Raw genomic sequence first — 24,099 nt, forward strand, 5'->3', positions numbered from 1 at the left:
ACTCGCAGTACTCAAGCTGACTTACCTTTGCTTGAATGACGGCGTACTCACAACGTGGAGGCTTAAAAATAGCCAAATCTTGAACCCAGTCCTTGGTGAATTGGATGTGCCTCCAGAGATTTATAATTGCAAAACTGGTGCGCCGTGTATGCGCTGACTCCACAGACAAGGTATGAGAGTAGATCATGCTAAGTCAATAGCGGTTTGGTCTTCAGGGTTTCTACTCCACGGCTATATTCCATACAGGTCCACATTTCACCAATCAAGTACCGTCTCTTTGCATCTGGACACAATCTGTCTCTATACTGTCCTTTTTCTTTTCAGCTACGTTTCAGAATGGTTCGTAGCAATCTTGTTTTGATTTGTGACCAGCCAAGATGGTGCTGTGCTCCCACAATGCATTGCGACATTACGTCAACGCCAAAGCCCTTTGCGTGCAGGAGAGTATGCGCATGCGCATTGCCATGGTGGTTTAAAAAATAAAGATATAATGAAAAGTAATTAATAAAAATTTAATATTTAAACATTCCCACAAATGTGCAATGAACGTGCAAAAACTCTCTTTATTAGTTGTTGCTGTTTCTTTCTTTCTTTCTTTCTTTTTTTTTTGAAAAATAACGACGTCTCTGAGGCGCGAATTCCGACAGTGAGAGGAACGGCCGGATACGGGAGACGGGAAGAAACAAGCCAATTATGTTCGCGTTAATTAGGTGGTTGGAAGATGTAAAATTCTCAATTCTGCCAACTGAACATATACGAGATTTTAATGAGGATGAATAATTAGCCGGCATGGAGGAAACGGACCTTTATTTGGTGGAGTGGCGACAAGGAGCCAAAAGGCGGGTGGCCGGTCTATGAAGCCTCCATCATCAAGCTAGCAGGTGCCTTTTCTCATATAATATTACTTTATTCTCGATTATTTGGCACGGAAGCGTAGAGCTGCCACCCAGGCAAAAGAGAAATATAAGTATATCACGTTATAACGTGAAAAGGTTATCGTTCTAACAATATACTATCATGTTAGTACAATATACTTTCCATGTTTGAACAACATGTTTGAACAACATTGTACGAACAATGTACATAATTATCACGTCCGTACAATATTGTGCGAACGTGAGGATTATGTATATTGTAATAACGTGATATTATATTATACAAACATGAAAAGCATAATGTTATAACAATAAACATTCAAGTTATAACGTGATATAGCTCTATTTTTCTTTTGCCTGGGTGGCAGCTCCACGCTTCCATAATTTGGTAATCAAAATATGTATGTATGTTAATTAATTTTAGTGTGATGTACTTTTGCCTTTTCTTATTATTCTACCTTCTCAGAAAGGGAAAAATTACAAAAAAAACTGTTTACACTTGTTATATACAATAACTATCAAAACCTATTCACATTTAATTTGGCTTTCACAGAAATCCCACCTCTCCTTCTGGCTACAGAGTACTTACCAAAGTTAGAAACAAAGCACAGTTATGCTTTATTAATGTTCGCTAATTACAATGTTCCACATTTCCTTGCTTTTTAAGTCATTTTTAGACTTTTTAGAGTTTTTGTTTTTTTAGTAGTAATGTTTCTGCCTATTTATTTCAGCCCATGAAATCGAACGCAGATCTTCCTGATGTGAGATTTACATAAATGTAAGTAATTTTGTTTGTCATTGTCATTAATGTTGTTGCTGTTGTTGTTTTTGTGCAGTTTGCAATCATATAAACCTAGCAAGCATCAGTCAGCACAGTGACTAACCTAAACAGATTCTTGCTTTATTCACATATATTATATGTAATTATATATACCTGCACATTGTACCTAGGGTTGCAGCCACTTGGCCCCACCCCATTGTTGTGACAGCCCTGATTGTACTTATACACTGCATCTGAACAGGGAACAGTCTGCCACATTATTGTATTTTTAAGTGACTTGTTTGTAATACATGAATTTGTTTCTTACAGATGTCAAAGTCTCAACCTCATGCTGCCCTCCCCCATCCTCCTAAAGTAAGTATTTGTTGTTGTAGTTTTTATGCAGTGTCTGTGTCACATGCTAATCATAATTATTGAAATAACTGTTTTCTAACAGATTTTCCAAAACACTAGTTATGTTTGTTGTCATTCAGACTAATACTACTGCTTAGACATTGCTTAGTGGTCATGCATGTTTGACAAGCTTGTTATGATACCAAAACAGTACGCCTATCACAATAATCAATATATCGACTTAACACACAATACATGTACATGATCTCAATAATTGTTGATGATGTAAATTATCTGTCATATTTACAAAAATAAAATATAATAATAGCAACACAATAACATTAAATAACATTGTTATCTATTTGTTAGACAATTTACTATTTATTCAAGTTTTTATTGTATCTAATATTTTGATACCTAATTTCCATGATCTAAATATTTTTAGAATTAGATGTTGGTTTGTCAATTGAAAGTGTGTAGATCTTTCATTATTATGGTGTTATATTATGATTATACATTCAAAGACATAAAATGGTCTTAAAATGACAATGACATAACTTGTCGCAATTGTTTATGGGGCAATATACAAACCAACAAAAAGTTGTTATCGTAACAGGCCTTCAAAACAGACGGTTTTATGATTGATAAATTCAAAAAATAAATACATGTAATTTCTCCGAGATTCTCTAATATTCAGTTACAGTTCACAACACAGATACCTGTACATGCTGTATTATACTGTAAATATAAATCTCTACATTTAGCATCCCACTAGAAGAGTCACAGTAACTGCCTCTTTTTTTTTTTTTTTTTTTTACAAATACCTGTACTATTACTAACACATTTACTGTTTTACTTTTAGCCTGTGGATACAAATGCAGATTTCCTTAATGTAGGTTGTGCATTTTAATTACATCATATTTATTTTATTTTACATTCAAATATGATTGCTAGTAGGTAAAGAATAGTTCACCTATAATTGATATTCCCAATTAATTTCTCACCTCTGATTGAATGCCTTTGTTTGTTTGCCTTTTTTGACTATAACAAAACATTTTTGCAGGATATATATGGTGAACTTATATGCATAGATACAGTCGTAGTGCTTGACACATGCACACAGCAGTAGATGTACTAAAAAGGAAATAATTACAATCATGATGTTGATTGCTGATGTCAGTATATATGTTTTAGAGGAATGTTTTGTTTTTCACCCAAAATGAACTATATTGTTTCAGAAGAGATTTATTACCTGACTCTTATATATTGTTCTGTTTTTTGTTTGTTTTTGTTATTTTCAGGTTCAATGGTGCGTGTTCTTCTAATGGCCGCCTTCCCACTGGAGGTTTTGATCCACAGCAATTTAAAAGGTAAACAGCTTTGAAAGTCAGTTCAAATGGTTAGCTAATAGTATTCTAAAAAGCCTACAACTCTGTCACCAGTTTCTTTACCAAAAAGTACCCATAAAAGTATCTCTCAATAGCATATCATTGTAGCTCAAATGTTTAGTTGTACAAATATCAGATTTTTGGAAATCTAAAACTAGTCAAACACTCAAATGTTCATGCTTTTTATAGGAGGACAAAGCAAAACGGACTTCGGCGCAGAGTGAAGAACTGCCCTTCATAAGGACACTATGACAGCCATATATAGTAAGTGAAGACTTTCTGTGTATCTAAAATTGCATACAGCACAAGTAACTTACTTTGCAACCATTACAATAGGTTGCAAAGTAAGTTACCAATACAAATAGGTGATGATGCATTGTAGTGGTTGGTCTCAGACAAAGAAGGTCAACAGATTTATGAATGCTGGAGGGTAAGGAGAGACGACCAAAAGGGGTGTTAGCATTACTGTAATGTGAACTGGATAGACTTTCCATCTAGGAAAAAAAAGAGGTAAAATTATGTGTAAAATATATCTGTATTAATATCTGTATCTATATAAACAGAAATATCTGTTTGCTAAATTAAGCTAGCTAACATAAATCATATTTTTATTTTAACTCTGATAAAAGTAATAGAACTGTGACTTTTGTTTGTTACAGTGGCGGTAAGGAAGAGGTTTCCCAATTTGTGCAGAAGGGCTTTGAGGATTGCAGTGAAAGCTGGGGGAACTGAGACTGCTGGAAAAGGAAAAGAAATTACATTTTAAGTATGTTGACTTATGTTCATACAATCACACACACATATACACACACATATGTGTGTGTATATGTGTATATATATATATATATATATATATATATATATATATATATATATATATATATACATATATATACACACACACATATATATGTGTATGTGTGTGTTTCTTTTAGAATGTTTAAGTATGTAATGAGAATAAAATTATAAAATGAATATTCCTTGCTTGATTTATATGCATGTTTTAAACATCAAATAAAGATTTCTTTCAGCTGTTACATGTGAATGTGGTTTCTTAGAAATATATGAAGGGTTAATTTTATATATTTTTGAATGATTTTAAATAAGTTTAAATTGTATTTTGAAATATATTTTATAAATATATTTCAAAATATAAAAAAAACAGCCAAAAAATATATGTGTTAAAACAGATTTCAAAATATATTATAAATATATTTTTTAAATATATTTTAAAATACATTTTGAAATATATTTCAAAATATACAAAAAATGGCCAAAAAATATATGTGCTAAAATATATTTCAAAATATAAATATATTTTAAAATATATTTTAGCACATATATTTTTTGGCCATTTTTTGTATATTTTGAAATATATTTCAAAATGTATTTTAAAATATATTTTTTTACCGTATGGGAGGGCAGCTGTGGCTACAACTGTAGCTGCCTCCACCAGTGTGTGAATGTGAGAGTGAATGAATAGTGGCATTGTAAACGCTTTGGGTGCCTTGAAAAGCACTATATGAAATCCAATCCATTATATGAGTAAATATTTCTAAGCATAAATGACAATCAACATTATAAACCTTACAGCTGGTTTTAATAACAAAATTCATTTGTTGCTCTTATTAACTAATGCTAATTTGATGTGAATTAGCATTATGCACTAATGCTAACACTTACTTTTCAACAATGTGAGTAGCTAATGCTAACACTATTTCCCTTAACTGTAATGCAATGTGAACGGCTAATGCTAACACTCTTTTCCCTAGCATTACAACAATCTGAGCTGCTAATGCTAAGTAGGCCACCATTAGCACCTACGTCTAATTTAAGGCAAATACGCCTAATGCTCATATCGTTTTCCTTTCCTTTACAACAATGTGAGCAGCTACTGCTAAATAGACTGCTGTTATTAGCTAATGCTAATTAAATGCAAGTTAGCATCATTTGCATTAAACCAATGTGAGGAGTTAATGCTAAGTATGCTGCCATTAGTGGCTAATTCTAATCAAGGGTGAATAATTATTACCAGCTAATGCTAATATCGTTTTCTCTTTCCTTATAACAATGTGAGCAGCTGAAGCTAATTTGAGCTGGATGAGCATTAGTAGCTAACGCTATTACCCTTTTCTCTTGTGTCATAATGATGTGAGAAGTTAATGCTAAATAGGCTGCCATGAGTGACACTTTTCTCTTGCGTTATAACGATGTGAAAACTTTATGCTAAGTAGGCTGCATTAGTAGCTAATGCTAATACTGTTTTGCCTTGCTTTCTACAACTTAAGCAGCTAATGCTAAGTAGGCCAATTTGCTCTGCTAAGGATTTGTGTGACCATGATGTATTCTGACAAACTCTACATTCACAGCTGAATTCACAATAAATGTGCACTCAAGTACATATTTTTCTGTTATTGTTGTCAGATAACAGAATGAGAATGAAATATTTCTGACTGTCTGAGGAAAAATTGAATCGAATGAAATGGATTACAGAAATCAGTGATGATACCCAGTCCTAATGAGCAATCTAGGCCTGACAGAAGTGGATGTAGCTGTGGGTAATAAGAAAAGAAAAGAACGATTGATAACTTTTTTGTTAAGGCCTGATCTGTGTGAAATTCATAGCCAGTGCTCTGACATGGAGCCATCAATCTGTGAACACAGTGTATCCAGAAACACATTATATGCTGCGATAAATGCACAGCCCAAGTGTCCCCTCTCCCCACTGCCTTTAAGCGGCAGGGAGCAGCAAACAGGTCGTCAGGGGAGGCCGAGATGATGATTAAGTTTAATATTTTCTACAATATTGACAAAGAGTGCAAAAGCACTTAACCCTTTAAGACCTACCATAGAACCAAGTCCGCCAGAGCTTATATTATATTTTTACATGCTGTAGTGCCAATTTTTGGAGCATTTCAAGTTGATATACATCAATACAACCATTATAGCCCAAATTTTAATAATATGTATGCATTAAGTGCATAGTGATTACATAAATTGCAAAAAAGTGCAACAAACTAGAAAAAAATTGAAAATCGTTTTTGTTTTTTTAACATATATTTCTAGTTAGAGAAATTTAAGAGGCTTATTCCTCAAAACGGTAAATACAAAAAAGTTGCACAAAATAGTTTCCAACAACAGGAAAGTTATTTTGAGTGTCTTCATAGTTGTATTTTTGAAATACACCAATTTTTATATACTGCAGGAAAAACAAAACTAAATATTATAGTGCAAATTTGCAAAAAAGCAGCATATGCATCAAAATAAACTATTTCCAGCAGTGCAATATGAGTCCCAAGCATCCCAGAAACTACACAGAAAGTCATAAAGTCAAACATAACTTTTAAAAACACCAGTATAGGCTCACGAGGCCCTGGCGGTAAAAAACTAGATTTCCGCGAAAATGACGTCACTTCCGGTTTCGGGCAGGTAATGGTGGACATGCGATAGTTCGTGCTGACGTCTATTCCAACGTAGGAAGTGTTATGAACAGCTGATCGGATCGGCAAAACGTGTTTCTGGAATATTATGTTTTTGTTGCTGCAAGCGCTTTTTATGCAGTTTTTGCAAAGCTATATGTGGAAAGAAACTGTGACCTAGGACAAGCTGATGGCACAAGATGTAAGTACAACTCCTCCAGTTTCATATGCAAAAAAAATTATTGCGCTAGCTTACGTGGTTGCAGAGCTACCGGGATTTAAAAATAGTTACGCAAAACGGAGCGTGCCCGCTCTGACCGGTTTTAAAGGGTTAAGCACAAGCACTTTTTCAGTAACTTGTCTTTCTTGTAGAAATGTGCTCCAAATAAAGAACTTCGTGTTGACAAGATTGTTTGTTAATCATTTGCAAATCAATATTGTCTGTATGGACAGCAATTTCCCCCACCAAAAAGTGCACATGTAAAACTGCGGTGTTAAGCGAATTTGGGTGCGACTAGAGCCGGGCCACATTCACGGTAATACCGGTCTAATGTTAGGCAACGATAAGAAAATGAAATATCGCGATAGAATATGGGTAACATTTCCAAATGTTAGCTGCTCCTGTCTGCCTCTTTTTCTCACACATAGACTGAAATGATTCACAGCCTTGTTTCATCCTTCTGTCAGTGTCACTGACTGTCACTGTGACTGTGGACATACAGCATGGGAAACATACACTTTGCTGACACTTCATTAGGTACACAGTGGCATCTATCTCAGGTACACCTGTGACCTAAATGTTCCTGCAAACAGACTCCTTGGAGACCCCCTACATAAATATCCATGTACTATCCAGCTAGACTAGTGTGTCTGTCCCTGAAAATATTCCTGAATGTGTGATTGTTCATGTGTCATCTGCAGGAAACAAACAGGAAGTGAGTGAGGGACACAGGAAATGTTTCTAGCTCTTCCTCCTCTATTAGACATTCTTCATACCTGAGAGTGTCCAGTCTCCAGCCTGGATCCTTCAGTCCAGCCGACAGCAGCTTCATTCCTGAGTTTCCTGGATGATTGTAGCTCAGGTCCAGCTCTCTCAGATGGGAGGGGTTGGAGCTCAGAGCTGAGGCCAGAGAAGTACAGCCTTCCTCTGTGATCAGACAGCCTGACAGACTGCAGACACACAAAACAACAATCCATCTGTCAACAATCATTTTCTCTTTGTCACAATAACATCTGTCCATTTATATCCGTTCAATGTAACTTTATTTATAAGTAACAATTCCCAACAGACACCAACAATCATCTCAAGCTGTTTAACAGAGTAAGGTAACAGCCTCCAATATTAGAGAGAAACCCCCAACCATCAGACAATCGACTGTGAGCAGCACTTGGTGATGGTGGGAAGAAGAACTTCCTTTGACACAAAGATCCTCCCAGTGAAAACAGGCTCCAGGAGGAGCATCTACCATGACTGGTTGCAGGGTGAGGGGAAAGAGAAGAGATGAGCTCAGAGAGACAAGAACAAAACACAAACTAAGGAGAGAGAAGACAAAAGTAGTGACATATAAAAGCATCAGGAGTGAAAAGAGGGGAGAAGAAAGCAGAGCATCATGGGAAGTCCACCAACAGCCTGAGCCTATAGCAGCATAACTAAGGGATGGTTCAGGGTCACCTGATCCAGCTCCAACTATAAGCTTTATCAAAAAGGAAAGTTTGAAGCTGATCTTCAAAGTAGAGAGGGTGTCTGTCTCCTGAACTCAAACTGGGAGCTGCTTCCACACCCAGTCCAACATAGCCAGGCTTTCTTTGCTGCTTTGACAAAACCTCAAATCCCAGTCAGAGATGAGTATCATCACAGTGATGATCATTTCTCTGTTAACCCAGGAACTTCAGGATCTGTGCACGCTCACAGAACAAGGAGACCTTTAAACATCATTTCACTAAATGGATGGACTGAGCTCAGCCTACAGATGAACTGGTGCCAGAGATCATAAAGAACATCAAATAAAACAGTCAAATTCAACACTTTAGATGGAAATATGAGATTAATGCTGCAGACAATCATGAACCTGCTGAATTCATGAACATCAAGAATGCAGCGAGTGGTAAAATAAAGATTTGACCTCAGTGTTTCTGTCTATTCCTAACATATTCCTAACATGATAGCTGCACTTTAGAGCTCTAAAACTGGAACTGACACATATTTAAACACTGAGTGTTACTCAGTACATTCAGTTCTGACACTCGCCCACAGTCCAACAAAGGAAACATGGAGATCACATCAGTTTGTCACCAAAGTCTAATTATTAGTGCAAGTTAACCTGTTATTACCTCGTTAACTCATTAATTGATTAACGTTAGCAATTATTTTAATCACAGTTTTTAAAATCATGATTATTGTGAAAGTGCTCACTGGCTTCTGAATACAAAAGCCACGAGCGGGGACAGAAACATGGAGACAGGTACAGATCTTTGACATGTTCATTTTAAACTGTTCCAGAGGGCAGTGTTGATACAACTAAAGTTCTCTGGAAGCAAAGTTGAGTTTTTATCATCGGAGTACTTCATGTCTGAAGTATCACTTAAATGCATTACACGCTGTTGATGGCAGCAAACAAACCCAAACAAACAGAGGTGGGAGGCTTGGGCAGACTACGTTGGATCAGCTTGTGGGAGGAGTCTAGATAAACCAAAGACAAGCTAACAAATGCCACAGTGAGGTGAGTAGCTACAAACTGCAGGCCGATTAGTGTTGATTGAAGAAGTCGGTCTGAGGAACGTTCTTAGGATCAACAAATGACGGCATGTATGAGCCTCAAGACGCACCATCACAAGAAGAACACATGAGCTGTAGAAAAAGGAGAGACTACGAAAGCCACAGCGTTACAACGTGAACCAACTGTTGGTCTCTCTGGAGAATACTGGGGGTAGTTGGGTAACCATGGTTACCTGGGAGCTACAGAAACGTGCAGAACATGTGATTCATGTTGCACAGCAGTGGGACATTTGAAATAAAGTCAGCACACTCAGTACAGATAGTGCATCAAATATGATGCTGCTGCCAGACGTCTGCCTTTGAACACGTCCCTGCATCGCGCACAACACCAAGGTTGCCATGGCAATCACAGCTAACAGGGACAACGTGCACAGCTGGAACCCTGCAGGTATATTTAACATGATGTATTTCTCAGTCCTGTCTGTGTGTGAGAGACAAACAGCCTCTGTATGTGTGTGTAAATACAGCATGAACATGTAGAAGACATGTTTGTGTATATAAGGACATGAATGCTCTGCGTCATCTGAATCTTTGATTCTTGTTTCTGTTGCAGGTCTGTGACTGAACCTCTGGGAGGAGAAAAGTTGGTTTTCATGCTCTGTGATTCTGTGTTTTGTCATCTCTCTCAGGTGATGGAGAGCTCAGATGATGACCCCGCCTACGTGGTCAAATTCAAGTCTACATTCAGAACAGACCTGGAGACACGCAAGCAAAATGCCAACATTGTATATGTGAAAACTGCTGCTGCACTGGAGCCAGATTCAAGGAGCTCAAGTGTTTACCCAGATCTTACTGAACTTACTGCAGGAACAGAGGGTTGTTGAAGGGAAACCTGTGGAAGCAACAACATCCGAGCCACCAGAGAAAAAGTTGGCCCTATTGGTGCTTCATCAGAGTGTGAACAGGAGGAAGACTCAGCTGAGAACAGTGTGGTGGATACAGAGCAGAGCCCACCATCAGTACAGAGGCCTGTCCATTAGAGTGCTGCTCCAAACATGCAGCACATGTACTTGGCCACAGCTGTAACATCTGTACCTGTGAAAGCTTGTTCTCTGTTGCTGCTCATATTGTACAGAAGAAGAGAGTTTCTTTATCATCAGCTTGTGAGTCTTAGCAGCTGGCTCGGTGCTGTTGGTCAAAGGTATGTTGGTGTCTCTGGACTCTGAGGGGAACTTTGGAACAAACTAGATCAAATGTTGACGTCCTGGCAGAGGCAAAGAACTTTGATTTGATATTTGATTAGATTCATATTTCAGCTCAGACTGACAGAAATATTTGAACTACTGCTGTGTTAAAGGGAATACTGCTGTTAGAAAGCACCTAATTTGTTTCTGCACACTGAATGTTGCACTTCTCATACTGCAGTACTATTAAAATAAGTACACAATACACTACTTTTGAACTCATGATTGAATGTTGCTGTAACAAAGCCATTAATGGTGATTCAAAGTGTTCATGGTTTCCCAGCACAACAAATGACTGTACACATGTGACTGATCCACTTTCTAATGTGTGTGTAGCCCACACTGTGTGTCACTGTGTCACAGGTGAGTCTGTGTATCCAGGTTCTATGAGGAGAACAGGATATAGTGACTGAGTCCAGCAGCTTAAAGTCTGACTCCATCCTCCATTTAAATAACTCACACCAACAACTGAATAGCTTTGCCTTTGTGTAGCTGACACTTCATTTTAATGTCCTTCTATTCTGGTTCATCTGGTTTCAGTTTCTATAAGCACACAGGTTTCATCAGTGACTCTGTGACCTCAGTAATCTTTGCTGGGCCTTAATGCTCTGAACAAAGCTGCACATCACAAGACTAAATAGAATTGAATCAGTCTTTCATTTCTTACTCCTGTTTGACTTCAGCTCTCAATGTCCCACCATAACCCATGGAAAGAATTACTGTCCATCCAGGCTCCTGAACATGAAGCTGATGAAGGTGGAGTATTGTGAGGGCTGATGGAGATGATGAGGAGGAATCCAGGAGCAGTGGGTGGATGGCAGCATCACCATGAAGGATCAGTGTGAGAATACATCATCATCCACAAAGAAAACCAGTCTGAATGTCTGACGCTCTTGTTAGAAAGATGCAGTTGCAGCTTGTGGCTGCAGTTAGCTGTTTTGCTAGTTAGCTGGTCTGCTACTTAGCTGGTTTGATAGTTAGCTTGGAGCTAACTCACTAGAACATTCAATGCTAGACTGTCTAAACCAGGGGTGTCAAACATATGGCCCGTGGGCCAAATCCACCCCTTGAGATAATTTCACATGTCAAATACTGATGACTCTTCAGGCTTGCTGATAATCAATGTGAGCACGGCTGAGATTTTATTCTGATGAGCAAACCATGTGGCCAAACACTTTAAGAGACAGACTGGGATCATACCATTATGTGAAAGAAGACAGAGATGTCCCATAGACAGCAAGGGTAGTGGTATAGACCAGGTACACAGAGAAATGGGAGCTGTATTAAAATGCAAGCGTGTCAGGAAAGAGTGAAAAGGCAAAATGAGCAGCATCTGGCTGGATTTCAGCGATATTGGAGACCACAAAGCTGAGTGCAAAATTTATATAGGAGATATATAGGAGACGCTGAGAGTAGAACTGATAAAATTAGGAGCTGGCTAAAGTGATACCCATTTTTATTTTCAGCCATTTTCCATTGTGGAACTACCCAGGAACTACTTCCTGTTTTAGAACTTTTCAACACAAGAGTATGTTGCACTTCAGAAGACCTCCACATCTCCTCTTATTAGAGGACTGCCTTATTGTTAATTTGCTAAATCTGTCAGTTGAAGAAAAAAAACAATGCTTGATCTCACCTGAGAGTTTCCAGTGTACAGTGTGGACTCTTCAGTCCTTCAGACAGAAGCTTCACACCTGAATCCTTCAGGTTATTGTTACTCAGGTCCAGCTCTCTCAGATTAGAGGACTTAGAGCTGAGACCTGAGGACAGAGCTTCACAGCTTCTCTCTGACAGGTCACAGTGATTCAGTCTGAAAAATAACAGATAAACCATTAAAAAAAGACACTTATGGTGAAGTGTTATGAGATACTATTATATTTAGCAATATTTAATCTTAGTTTTTGTCAGGAAACTGAGCACTGATGCAGAGCAACATGCGGAGAGAATCAGAGGAGAAGAAATGAAGAGAGAAGAGCAGTAAAACAACACTGAATTGTTTAGCGTGCTTTTGGTATCAACACAATATGTCAAATTTCTTTATTTTATATTCGTTTTAGTAGAATTGATGACTATCACTTAGATAACAACCACAGGACAGGTCTAAATTGCACTTTGGTAACAGTTACACTCAGAAATATTTCAGAAATGTGGACAATTTCTGCTGCAATGTATTCAGTATTGAACAAAGTGAGTACTGATGATTACTTAGACTTTTCAGACGTCAGCAGTCATTACTTCTTTGGTTTAGTTTTTTTAATATTTTATGTTAGTTGTTCACACCTGATGTGTGTTAACTAGAATAAACATTTAAAAAGTAAAGGTATGATCACGTATGTACTTACAGAGCTTTGTTGGAGGCTTTGACCACTGGCAGCAGCCTCAGAAGAGCCTTTTTAAAGGCTCATGTTCTCATTTAGATCATCTATTTCTACTTACCTTTCTTTTTGGGAAAAATGGTGATTACCTTGAAAACACAAACTGCTTTCCCCAATAAGCATCCCTGTATTAGGTAATCACTCAAACGTGTTCTCAGGCAGAAGAAGCTGTCTTGCTATGAGGGAGAGAAGAAAAAGATCGAGCCACAGAAACTTGTTGAAAGAGAGATAAAGCAGCTAAAATCAGGTCTAAAAGTAAAGCAGAGCATAAGTTGAATAAAGGACACTGAAGACTGGCTTGGAAAGGAATGAAGTCCATGGTGGGGATGCAGAACAAGGACAAAAGATGAATGTGATGCTGAATCAGCAGAAGACTTGGACTCATTTGATTCCAGCTTTGATATCATTGATTTCAAAGAAGAGCTTTGTGATTTTAGGAAAGGGCTGGTAGCTCTGAGAGTGACACTGATGAGGTGTCTGTGAAGGTTCGCAGTCATCTAAAGAGCTTAGAAAAAAAGGCATCTGGACTTCTTTAAGTTTCTTGAAGACATTTCACCTCTAAGCCAAGTAGCTTATTTATTTCTGGGGTCAAATGGTGGAGAGTCCCAGATTTAAGCCCTATGGGAGAGTCTGCCAAGGGGGTCATTTTGAAGAGAATCCAAGATGGCGACACGTAAACTCTCGGCGTAGCGTCTCTCTCTGGACGGAAAATAGGGTTTTGGATTAAGCGGGCCGATTTAAATACTGACTTTGGGTAGGCAAACCTGTGTCCACCGTGTCCGTCTCCATCTGGACTTTGGATTGACGGGTCGGAGCCTGCCGGTGCTTACTGCGTCTATTAGACCTGGAGCTAACAGCTAACAGGCCGGGGTCTGTTAAGTTTCCCAAACTTGGAGCAATTTCAGGCCTGGAGCCCGCTGCATTTCCCGGTCTTGGAGCTGGCAGACCGGAGCCGGCTACACTAATTATGTTTTGAAGCTAACGAGGCCGGAGCTGGTTACATCGCCTGGCCTCTGAGCAAACAGGTCGAAGACTGCTATACTGCCTGGAAGCTATACTGCCTGGATGCAGAGGAAACAGGCTGGAAGCCACTATTTTTGTCCGGACACGCAGCAAACAGGCCGGGCTTGAGTCTGCTACGATGCACCTCCATCTGATCCCCGGATTGCTTAGTTCACCTCTGCACGTATTTGGAGCAAACAGGTTGGAGACTTTTGTATTCACCCCCGTTTTGGACTCTGGGCTATCATTATGAAGACGAGGACACTCATCGAAGCTTTATTGTGTGTACTCGTGGCTTGGGACTTTGGACATTGCGGTGCTCCTTGGGTGAGAACTGCAAAACACGAGTTGATTATGGGTGAAACTTATTTCAGTGGCACTAGGTCAACTGTAGCAGTGCATCTGGAATTACCAATGTTTCAACTGGCTCTGGTTGCTAGTTTAAATCGATATGAAGTATTACCCAAATTACAAGGTTCCCTTGTTTTGTATAAACTTTCACTTTCATTTAAGAAAAAGCAGTATTTGCTGTCAGCATCTGCAAAGTATGGTTATGCTTTTAAATGTAATATGAAACGAAGGTTAATGATGATTGTTTTACTTTTACTTATATCTGGAGATGTACAATCAAATCCAGGACCTGAATTGAAAAGTGTCCAGACCCCTGCTGATTTTAAATCTCAGCCAGGGTTAAAATGTGTTCACTTAAATGTACGCAGTTTATTACATAAGATGGACCTGGTCAGAATTTGGGTGAAATCAACAAACGCGGATATTGTGATTATTTCCGAAACTTGGTTGTCCAAATCTATTACAGATGATGACATTAACATAACGGGATACAATCTTTATCGCACAGATAGGCCTGGGAAAGGTGGAGGCGTAGCAATTTATGTTAAGTCAAGATATGAAGTATCCATTGTTTTATCTGTATCTATTCCTAAACAAATGGAATTCTTGGCTTTGGATATTAAAATAGTAGGGTCTCTATCTATAACAGCTGTTGGGTGCTATAGGCCTCCGTCTGCTGTAAAGGAAACCTTAGTAACTCTAAAACATCTTCTGTCTAAATTAAAATACAATGAACTTCTAATGGCAGGAGACTTGAACTGGGACTGGTTGAATATAGTATCTGATGATTTTAAATCCTTCTGTGACTCTGTTAATCTTACCCAGTTGGTCAACTTACCTACAAGGCCAAATATAAAGAGTCCTGATAAATCTACTTTGATTGACCTAATTCTAACAAACGTCCCTCATAAGTTTCTGTCGTTGGGAGTGTTTTGTAACGATTGAAGCGATCACTGTGTAGTTGCTACCTGTAGGAACACTAAAATCCCTAAATGTAAACCGCGTATTATTTATAAAAGAAATTTTAAAATATTTAATGAGCAAGCGTTTCATTATGATTTGTCTATGGCAAACTGGGAATACCTGAATCTGATACCAGAGATTCATTTGGCCTGGGATTATTTTAAAGAACTTTTTATGAAGATTTTAAATAAGCATGCACCTATCAGAAAATTTAGGGTTAAGGGACGGGTAAACCCTTGGTTCTCATCGGAACTATCAGAGTCTATCCACCAGCGTAATGTGGCATGGGCAAAAGCTAGAAAAAGTGATTCCCTGACTGATTGGTTAGACTTTAGGAAATTAAGAAATAAATGTACGACACTTATTAAGAAGGCTACATCAGAATATTATTTATCTGTTACTTCAGAAAATCTCAATAACCCTCAGAAATTTTGGAAAGTAATTAAGTCCTTATCTATAAATAAAACATCACAGGCTCTTCCAAAATTTATCCTGAAAGACTCTGTCCCAGTTTATGACAGGCATGAGGTCTTAAACAGTTTTAACAAGCACTTCGTAGATGCTGGGTTTCTATTTAATACTGTGGGAGCTACCCCCACGATTCCTTGCATAGAACCCCAAATATATTCTGGTGAGTTTTTTGAGTTTTCTCCTTTTTCTTTCCAGGAAGTGCATAAAGCTCTTAAAGCCTTAGATCAAAGGAAACCCCCAGGCCCTGACTTAATAGAGCCCTATTTTTTGAAAATAGCAGCTGATTATATTGCACAACCTCTTACGATCCTTTTTAATCTTTCAATTCAAAATAATGAAATCCCACTTGTCTGGAAGTCTGCTTTTGTTACGCCAATATTAAAAGGAGGCGACCCGGCCATTTTGACTAACTACAGGCCAATATCAAACTTGTGTGTTTTGGCAAAAGTCCTTGAATCTCTTGTTAGTGAGCAATTAAAAGAGTTCTTGTACTCTAACGAAATTCTTTCAAAACTACAATCTGGGTTTAGAAAACAGCATAGTGCTGTCACGGCTGCCACAAAAGTGATAAATGACATACTTGTTGCTGTCGATAAAAAACAGCACTGTGCTTCTCTTTTTATTGATCTATCAAAAGCCTTTGATACTGTGGATCACGCCATTTTAAAGCAGAGGCTGCTCTCGTTAGGGCTGTCTAGACATGTTGTTTCCTGGTTTACTAATTATTTGAGTGACAGGACTCAATGCACTAAATGTGAAAATCTGTGCTCAGAATTTCTGAATATTCACACTGGGGTGCCACAGGGTTCAATCTTAGGACCTCTGATGTTCATCATGTATATAAATGACTTGGGACAAAATGTGTCCAATGCCAGTATGCATTTTTATGCTGATGACACAGTTATTTATTCCTTTGGCTCAAACCTCGAAATAGCAATACAATCCTTGCAGAAAGCTTTTGACGTGGTTCAGCACACACTTCTGGAGCTGAAATTGGTTCTTAATGCTGATAAGACCAAGCTAATGTTGTTTTCAAACATGAAGAATTCTTCTCAAACTGTCCCTGTGGTGTCCACTCTTGAGGGTGACCTCATAGAAGTGGTCCATACGTATAAATATCTTGGCTTTCTAATCGATGATTCTTTGACCTTTAAACCTCACATAGACAATCTTGTGAAAAAACTCAAATTAAAATTGGGTTTTTTCTTTCGAAACAAATTTTGCTTTTCTTTTGAGACAAAAAAGCGTCTTGTAAATGCTACATTTTTATCTGTTTTAGATTATGGTGATCTGCTGTATATGAATGCTTCTGCCCAGTGTCTTCAAAAGATCGATTCAGTATATCATGCTTCTTTACGGTTTATTACAAACTGTAGGGCTTTGACCCATTGTTGTGATCTGTATGTTCATGTGGGGTGGCCTTCGTTGTCCTCCAGGAGATTTGCTCACTGGTGCATCTTTATTTATAAGGCCCTGCTTGGTCAAATGCCCACTTACATTTGTGATCTGCTCACATGGAAAAGCACTGTTTCCTATAGCTTGCGTTCTAGCGATCTTTTGTTGCGTAATGTTCCATTTGCCAGAACTGAACTGGGAAAGAGGGCTTTTATTTATGCTGCCCCATCCACATGGAACAAGATGCAAAAAGATTGGAAGATAGCAGATCTTATTTCATTAAATGCTTTTAAGTCTAGATTGAGAGAGTCAGAGAAAATTGTTGTTTAAAATGTAATTGTTATTTTACAATATGTATGTAACTTTGTAATTTTTAACGTGTTGTCGCCTCTTGGCCAAGACTCCCTTGAAAAAGAGGTTCTTAATCTCAATGGGATTATTTTTACTGGTTAAATAAAGGTTATAATAAAATAATAATGAACCCCCTGTTGATCCTCTACCTAATCACACGAGCCAAGGTGTGATTAGGTAGCCTCTGTACAAACAGACTTCAGCCATATGAGAGTGAGTGTGAGTGAATGAGAGCACACACAGGACACGTTGATTTCTTTAAACTCTTTGTCAATCACAGTATACTCATACAATCCTCTTTTTAACTAAGTTACACACATTCAGAGAAAGGTGTTTGGATTCATTTCTAGTAAGTGGCCCAGCCCCTCCTATATTTTTTAGCATGTGGCCCTCAGTGAAAAAAGTTTGGACACCCCTGTGATAATGAAACCTGAACTGAGTGAAATGTGAAGTGAAGATTATTCAGATGTGAAAGAGAGAGAGACTGACGATAAAGTGGGGCTGAAGATCAGTGAATATGATGTAAACACCTGATTGGTTGACCAGATATCAGACTAACAGTTTCAAGGTGGATTTTAACTTTAAGAAGATGTGACATTCATCAAGGAATCCTACTCTCTGGATTATTTCAATCAACACTGAGCTGGAACACATCTACAGTAGGGCTGGGTATCGTCACTGATTTCTAGAATCGATTCAATTCCGATTCACAAGGTCCCGAATCGATCCAATCCACGATTCGATTCAATTCGATTCGATTCAATTCGATTTGAATCTGGGAAATTTTGACAGTCAGAAATATTATAATTCAGATCAGTGCATTTACATATTTTTGTATCTATAAAAAGGAAGCTATAAAAATATTCTGCAGTAGATCAAAAACGAAAGAAAACCATTAATCAACATATGAACGTTACCTCTGACATTACAGCGGTTTTATTAGAGACACGGCTAAGCTTTTTTCATAATTTTAAAAAGTTTAAATTTGTTCAGTAGCCTATTGAGCGGCAGAAATGAGGTTTTCTTTTCGGAAGTATGTAAAAGGAAAAAAAACAGCCTCCGACAGCGCTGCAAACAACGGTAGATTTGTGCGTAACAAGCAAGCGAATCATGCAGAAAACAGATTTTTAGACAAGAAACTGTTCTTGAAGTACAGAGAGAGAGAGGGAGAGAGAGAGAGAGAGAGAGAGAGAGAGAGCTTTGCATGAAGTGTGATTTTTATCGTGGTGGAAGCAAAACAGCAAAAGTAAGATTCATGACGATGTTTATGTGAAGCGTAGTTTGGATCTTCTTTTGCTGCTGGTTCGGTCAATATTGTTTGGAGAGAGATAAAACTAACCGCTTTAGAATCAGCGCAAAAAGGGCGTGAACACAAAGCGCCGACCCGCCACAACATCAGAATCAGCGAGCTGTCGGCTTTCAGCCCCGACCGTGTCCGTGCCGTCAGGTGAGAAAGGCGACATCTCACTGATTCTGATGTTTTGGCGGCTCCGCGCTTTGTGTTTACGTCTCTGTGCGGAATCCGTGTTCCTGCTCTCATTTACTGTTTTAGCTGTTTGGTGGTTGTTGAAATTTTGTGAGGTTTCATCTGAGATTCTGGCATTTCAGGCAAAATAAATTTAGTCTTGATGCATTCTCAATCATCCAGGAAAGTAAATCTCCAAAAGTTGAATCTGTTCATCTGGACGTAGCGTTTTGTGGGAGAAACGTTTCGTCACTCATCCAAGTGACTTCTTCAGTCTCAGCTGACTGCAGGTTTCCCCAAACCTTATAAACAGTACATTTGCATAATGACTGAAACCAGCCGTTCCTTAATCATAATTATGCACATTCCCATGACCATTGATCAACAATTACTGACCAAAACCCACTGATCAAAGAACACTGATCAATGGCCATGAGTACCATTCACAGAGAGTTGGGGAATGGCTGCAATCACAGCGTTGTAAGATGGCGAAAGAATCCCCACTGACACAGCGGCCAGGCAAGCAGAAGAACATCACATCAAGAAGGCCCTGAGTAAATGTGGTTATCCCAGCTGGACTTTTGTCAAAGCGGGAAAGGCACCTAAAGAAAGCTCCAGTCGATCCAGGAGAGAAGGACAACCGCTGCCCAGGCGAAAACCTGTAGTGATCCCATATGTGTCAGGAGTATCGGAACAGTTGAGACGCATTTTTTCTAAACACCGCGTCTCTGTGGCTTATAAACCCCAAAACACGCTGCGCCAAAAACTGGTCCACCCCAAGGATCGGGTCCCCCGACACAAACAGAGTAACATAGTGTATGTTGTTAAGTGCCAGGAGGATTGCCAGGATTTATACATCGGGGAAACCAAACAACCTCTAGCGAAGGCCAGGACTCTGCAGTTTATTTACACCTACAGGCCAGTGGACACTCTTTCAACGATGAGGATGTACACATCCTGGACAGGGAGGAACGCTGGTTTGAGCGCGGAGTCAAGGAGGCCATTTACGTGAAAAGGGAAAGACCATCTCTGAATCGAGGAGGGGGCCTAAGGGTACATCTTTCGCCATCTTACAACGCTGTGATTGCAGCCATTCCCCAACTCTCTGTGAATGGTACTCATGGCCATTGATCAGTGTTCTTTGATCAGTGGGTTTTGGTCAGTGATTGTTGATCAATGGTCATGGGAATGTGCATAATTATGATTAAGGAACTGACCTCACAGCCCATTGTTCCTTCAGTGGGCTGGTTTCAGTCATTATGCAAATGTACTGTTTATAAGGTTTGGGGAAACCTGCAGTCAGCTGAGACTGAAGAAGTCACTTGGATGAGTGACGAAACGTTTCTCCCACAAAACGCTATGTCCAGATGAACAGAATCAACTTTTGGAGAAAATAAATTTAGATTAAAAAATCGATTCAGGATTTTAATGAATCGATTTCACGTTATCCAAGCCAGAATCGATTTTTGGCTTAAACCATCCTAGTTTAACAAGCATTACAAGAGAAGAGAAGAGAAGAAGAGAGCTTCACTAACAGGTGTGACTGATAACATTTCACCTGCAAAGGCTACTCATGTTTATTTGTATCAGGACAAGCAGGGAAGACATGGACATCAAGTGTGTCAGGCTGCCCGAGTCCCCTCACCCATATCAGCTCAGAACTCTGCATTACCTACTGAGTCAGAGGGTCAAGGATCAGAAGTTCTACAAAGAGTAGAACAAGACTTCCTGTATAGAGGTGTCTGTGGACCAGGGCTCTAGAGTGCGACCAATATGGTCGCAAATGCGACCAAATTTTTCCGTGGTGCGACTAAAAAAAAACATTTGGTCGCACCAGTGCGACCAACTGTTACCAACATTTGGTCGCACCTGTTTGGGTAACAAAAAAAAATCTCTGCAACTCTCCATGTTGTCAACAGCAGACACACATTATGCCCCTATCGTGGACTAAACCAATCAGAGATAGTCAGGGGCGGGACCTCTCTGATTGGCCGTGGTCCAGTGGAAAGTGCAGGTAGAAGAGGGAGGTGAGTAGCTTTAATAAACTATATCAATTCATTAACGAATTCCACACAAAGACGTAAACACAGAGCGACCCGACGTATCAGAATCAGCTTTGTCTTTCTCGGCTTTCTCACCGGACGGCCCGCAGACTTACACGCTGTCGGAGCTTAGCGATTCTGATGCGTCGGGTCCGCGCTGTGTTTACGGTTTTTTGCGCTGATTCTGAGCTGCAGGTTTTGTCTCTCCAACCAAAATTCGCCGAGCCAAAAAGAAGCAGCAAACTGCGCTTCACATTTGATCAATGTCGTCATGAATTCCCTCTGACTTTTGCTGTTTTGCTTCCCCACGATAAAAATTACACTTCCTACACAGCTCCCTGAGTGTACTTCAAGAACAGTTTCCCGTCTCAAATCTCTGTTTTCTGGATTATTCATTCGCTTATTACCCACCAGTCTACCGTTGTTTACAGCGCTGTCTTTTTCTTTTTTCATGTAAATGACGTCCGACAACAAAGCCTAATTTCTGCTGTTCAATACTGAAGAAATTTAAACTTCTTAAAATTATGCAAAATTGCAGAATATTGCAGAATATTTTTAAGGTTATCTGCTATAAAACGCCAGACCAGGAAAATCTCCTTCATGTTTTTCTGTGTTTTATTCTCAGTTACTTTTACACAAAGGCATCTGCTGTGATGTTCACAATTCTGATGAAGTCTCACAAGTGTCAATACTGATAAATGATCAGAATTATAATATTTCTGACTGTCTGAGGCTAAATTGAATCGAATCAGGACTTTGAGAACCGGAATCGAATGGATTATAGAAATCAGTGATGATACCCAGCCCTAGTGAGCAGCCTAGGCCTGACAGAAGTGGATGTAGCTGTGGGTAATAAGAAAAGATGAAAAGAACTATTGATAACTTTTTTGTTAAGTTAAGGACTGATCCATCTGAAATTCATAGCCAGTGCTCTGACACAGTGCCATCAATCTGTGAATGCTGAAAAAGCAGCAGTGTATCCAGAAAACACATTATATGCTGCAATAAATGCAGTGCCCAAGTGTCCCCTCTCCCCACTGCCTTTCAGCAGCATGCAACAGCAAACAGGTCGTCAGAGGAGGCCAAGATGATGATTAAGTTTAACATTTTCTACAATATTGACAAAGCACTTTAAGCACAACATTGTTAGTTAATAATTTAGAAATGAATATTGTCTGTATGGACCTCCCCCCAAAGAAGGTGCACATGTAAAACTGCGGTGTTAAGCAAAGCGGTTGAAAAATTTGAGTGCGCCTAACTTTTGTGCCGGTACGCCTAAATTTTTTAAGTTAGGCGTACCGGTGCGCCCATGTCAAAAAGTTAGTCTAGAGCCCTGCTGTGGACCTACAGACCCACATCATATCCATCTCAGCACAACTAAAACATGGTGACTGACCTCAGAGTTTCAAGTCCACATCCTGGACTCTCCAGGAAACCACACAGATGCTCCACTCCTGGATCCTGCAGGTTGAAGTTGATGCTCAGGTCCAGGTCTCTCAGATGGGAGGGGTTGGACTTCAGCGCTGCTGCCAGATAATCACAGCTGATCTCTGACAAACCACAGTCCCACAATCTGTATAAAGAATGAAAGATGTAAGTTTATTAGACAAAGTGTGAGCTTGAAATCATTCAGTGTTTCATCATCTGTTCAGAGCTGAAGAAGGTTCAGAATGTAGAAGTTTAGAAAATGGAAACTCCAAACAGCTGAAGCCAACAGGAAGCAGCTTCAAACAAACACAACAAGAGAAAAAACTCTGAATGTTTCACATTAAAGTCGTACATTTATCATAAAAACAGGACAAAGACTTGAAAAAGTCGTGTTTTTCCTTCCAGGAACCACATGGCTTCACTTTTAAAGGTGAAGTGTGAAAGAAACGGACATATTTGAAGTCCAAGACCTTTTTCCAGTCACATGATTAAAGCAGACAAACTACAAGCTCATTTTCATTCCAACAAGTCATCTTCTGACCTGGACTAACAACACTGGTCTCTATGTGCAGCTGGCTGTGAGACCAGTGCTCAGGGAGCGTCTACAAAGTGCAACACTGAAAGAACATCACACACTCATTTGCTTCCATCACACAAACATCTACTGTCATTATTTTCACCAAACTCTGTGGATCCTTTGTTGGAAATTCAAATGGGATCAAATGGTCAGACAAAAGAGGGTTATGAGGAAATATGATGAAATGTTGTGTATTAGCAGCAAGTTATTGAATCATTTTCCTCACAAACCAAACAAAATGATTGACAAACATGTTTTTACAAACTCAGTGTTGGACTTGGATCAGCAGGATAAGCTGATGTTTAAAGGCATTTTAGGCTACGTTCATACTGCAGGCGAAAGCGCATCAAATCCGACTTTTTTGACCCTATGCGACCCATATCCGATCATGGTATGACAGTGTGAACAGCACAAATCCGATATTTTCAAATCCGACTATTAAACCCGATTCTTTGATCCCCATGATAGAACAGAGAAAACCAGACTCAGAGTGGTCAAAACATTTCTATATTTTATTCAATCATCTTCCGGAAGAGAGAGAGCCCTGCACAGCCCAAAGCCAGTTGCAGAAACTCTAACATTAGAAGCTCAACATGAGTCTCATATAGGTGTTATTTAGGTACTTCAGACGTCACACACAGTTTCAATTTCGATACAAACAACTCTTTATATGTCAGTAGCTTCCTCGTTTTCTGTCTAGCTTCCTGTATTTATTAATATACTTATACAGCTGCACACGGACTTCCTGTTTTTCAGTCTGGCTGAGCACTTAGTTTGTAAGTCAAAAGTGGCCTTGGTTTACAAGCCTTCATTATTAAAGTACATAAAACAATATAATCAGCAAATAAGCATTAAGAATATATATTAAATACATGACAACTAACTGACAAGATTCATAACAAAGGCTTTATAGGGGTGAAGTA

The 24,099-nt window shown here is 39.0% G+C and overlaps 1 protein-coding gene across 1 annotated transcript in view; it reads right to left on the reverse strand.

Annotated features, from left to right (window-relative positions):
* Positions 1-24,099, reverse strand: part of LOC135932531 (NACHT, LRR and PYD domains-containing protein 12-like) — a 62,836-nt gene that overhangs the window by 15,010 nt on the left and 23,727 nt on the right. The window contains exons 6-8 of the mRNA XM_065470011.1: positions 22,568-22,744; positions 12,393-12,566; positions 7,793-7,966 (exon numbers count right to left, since the gene is read on the reverse strand). Coding sequence (XP_065326083.1) covers positions 7,793-7,966; positions 12,393-12,566; positions 22,568-22,744 — 525 coding nt within the window. The remainder of the gene's footprint in view (positions 1-7,792; positions 7,967-12,392; positions 12,567-22,567; positions 22,745-24,099) is intronic.

The sequence above is a fragment of the Pelmatolapia mariae genome, linkage group LG3_W (assembly GCF_036321145.2).
Source record: "Pelmatolapia mariae isolate MD_Pm_ZW linkage group LG3_W, Pm_UMD_F_2, whole genome shotgun sequence".
In the NCBI taxonomy this organism is placed as follows: Eukaryota; Metazoa; Chordata; class Actinopteri; order Cichliformes; family Cichlidae; genus Pelmatolapia; species Pelmatolapia mariae.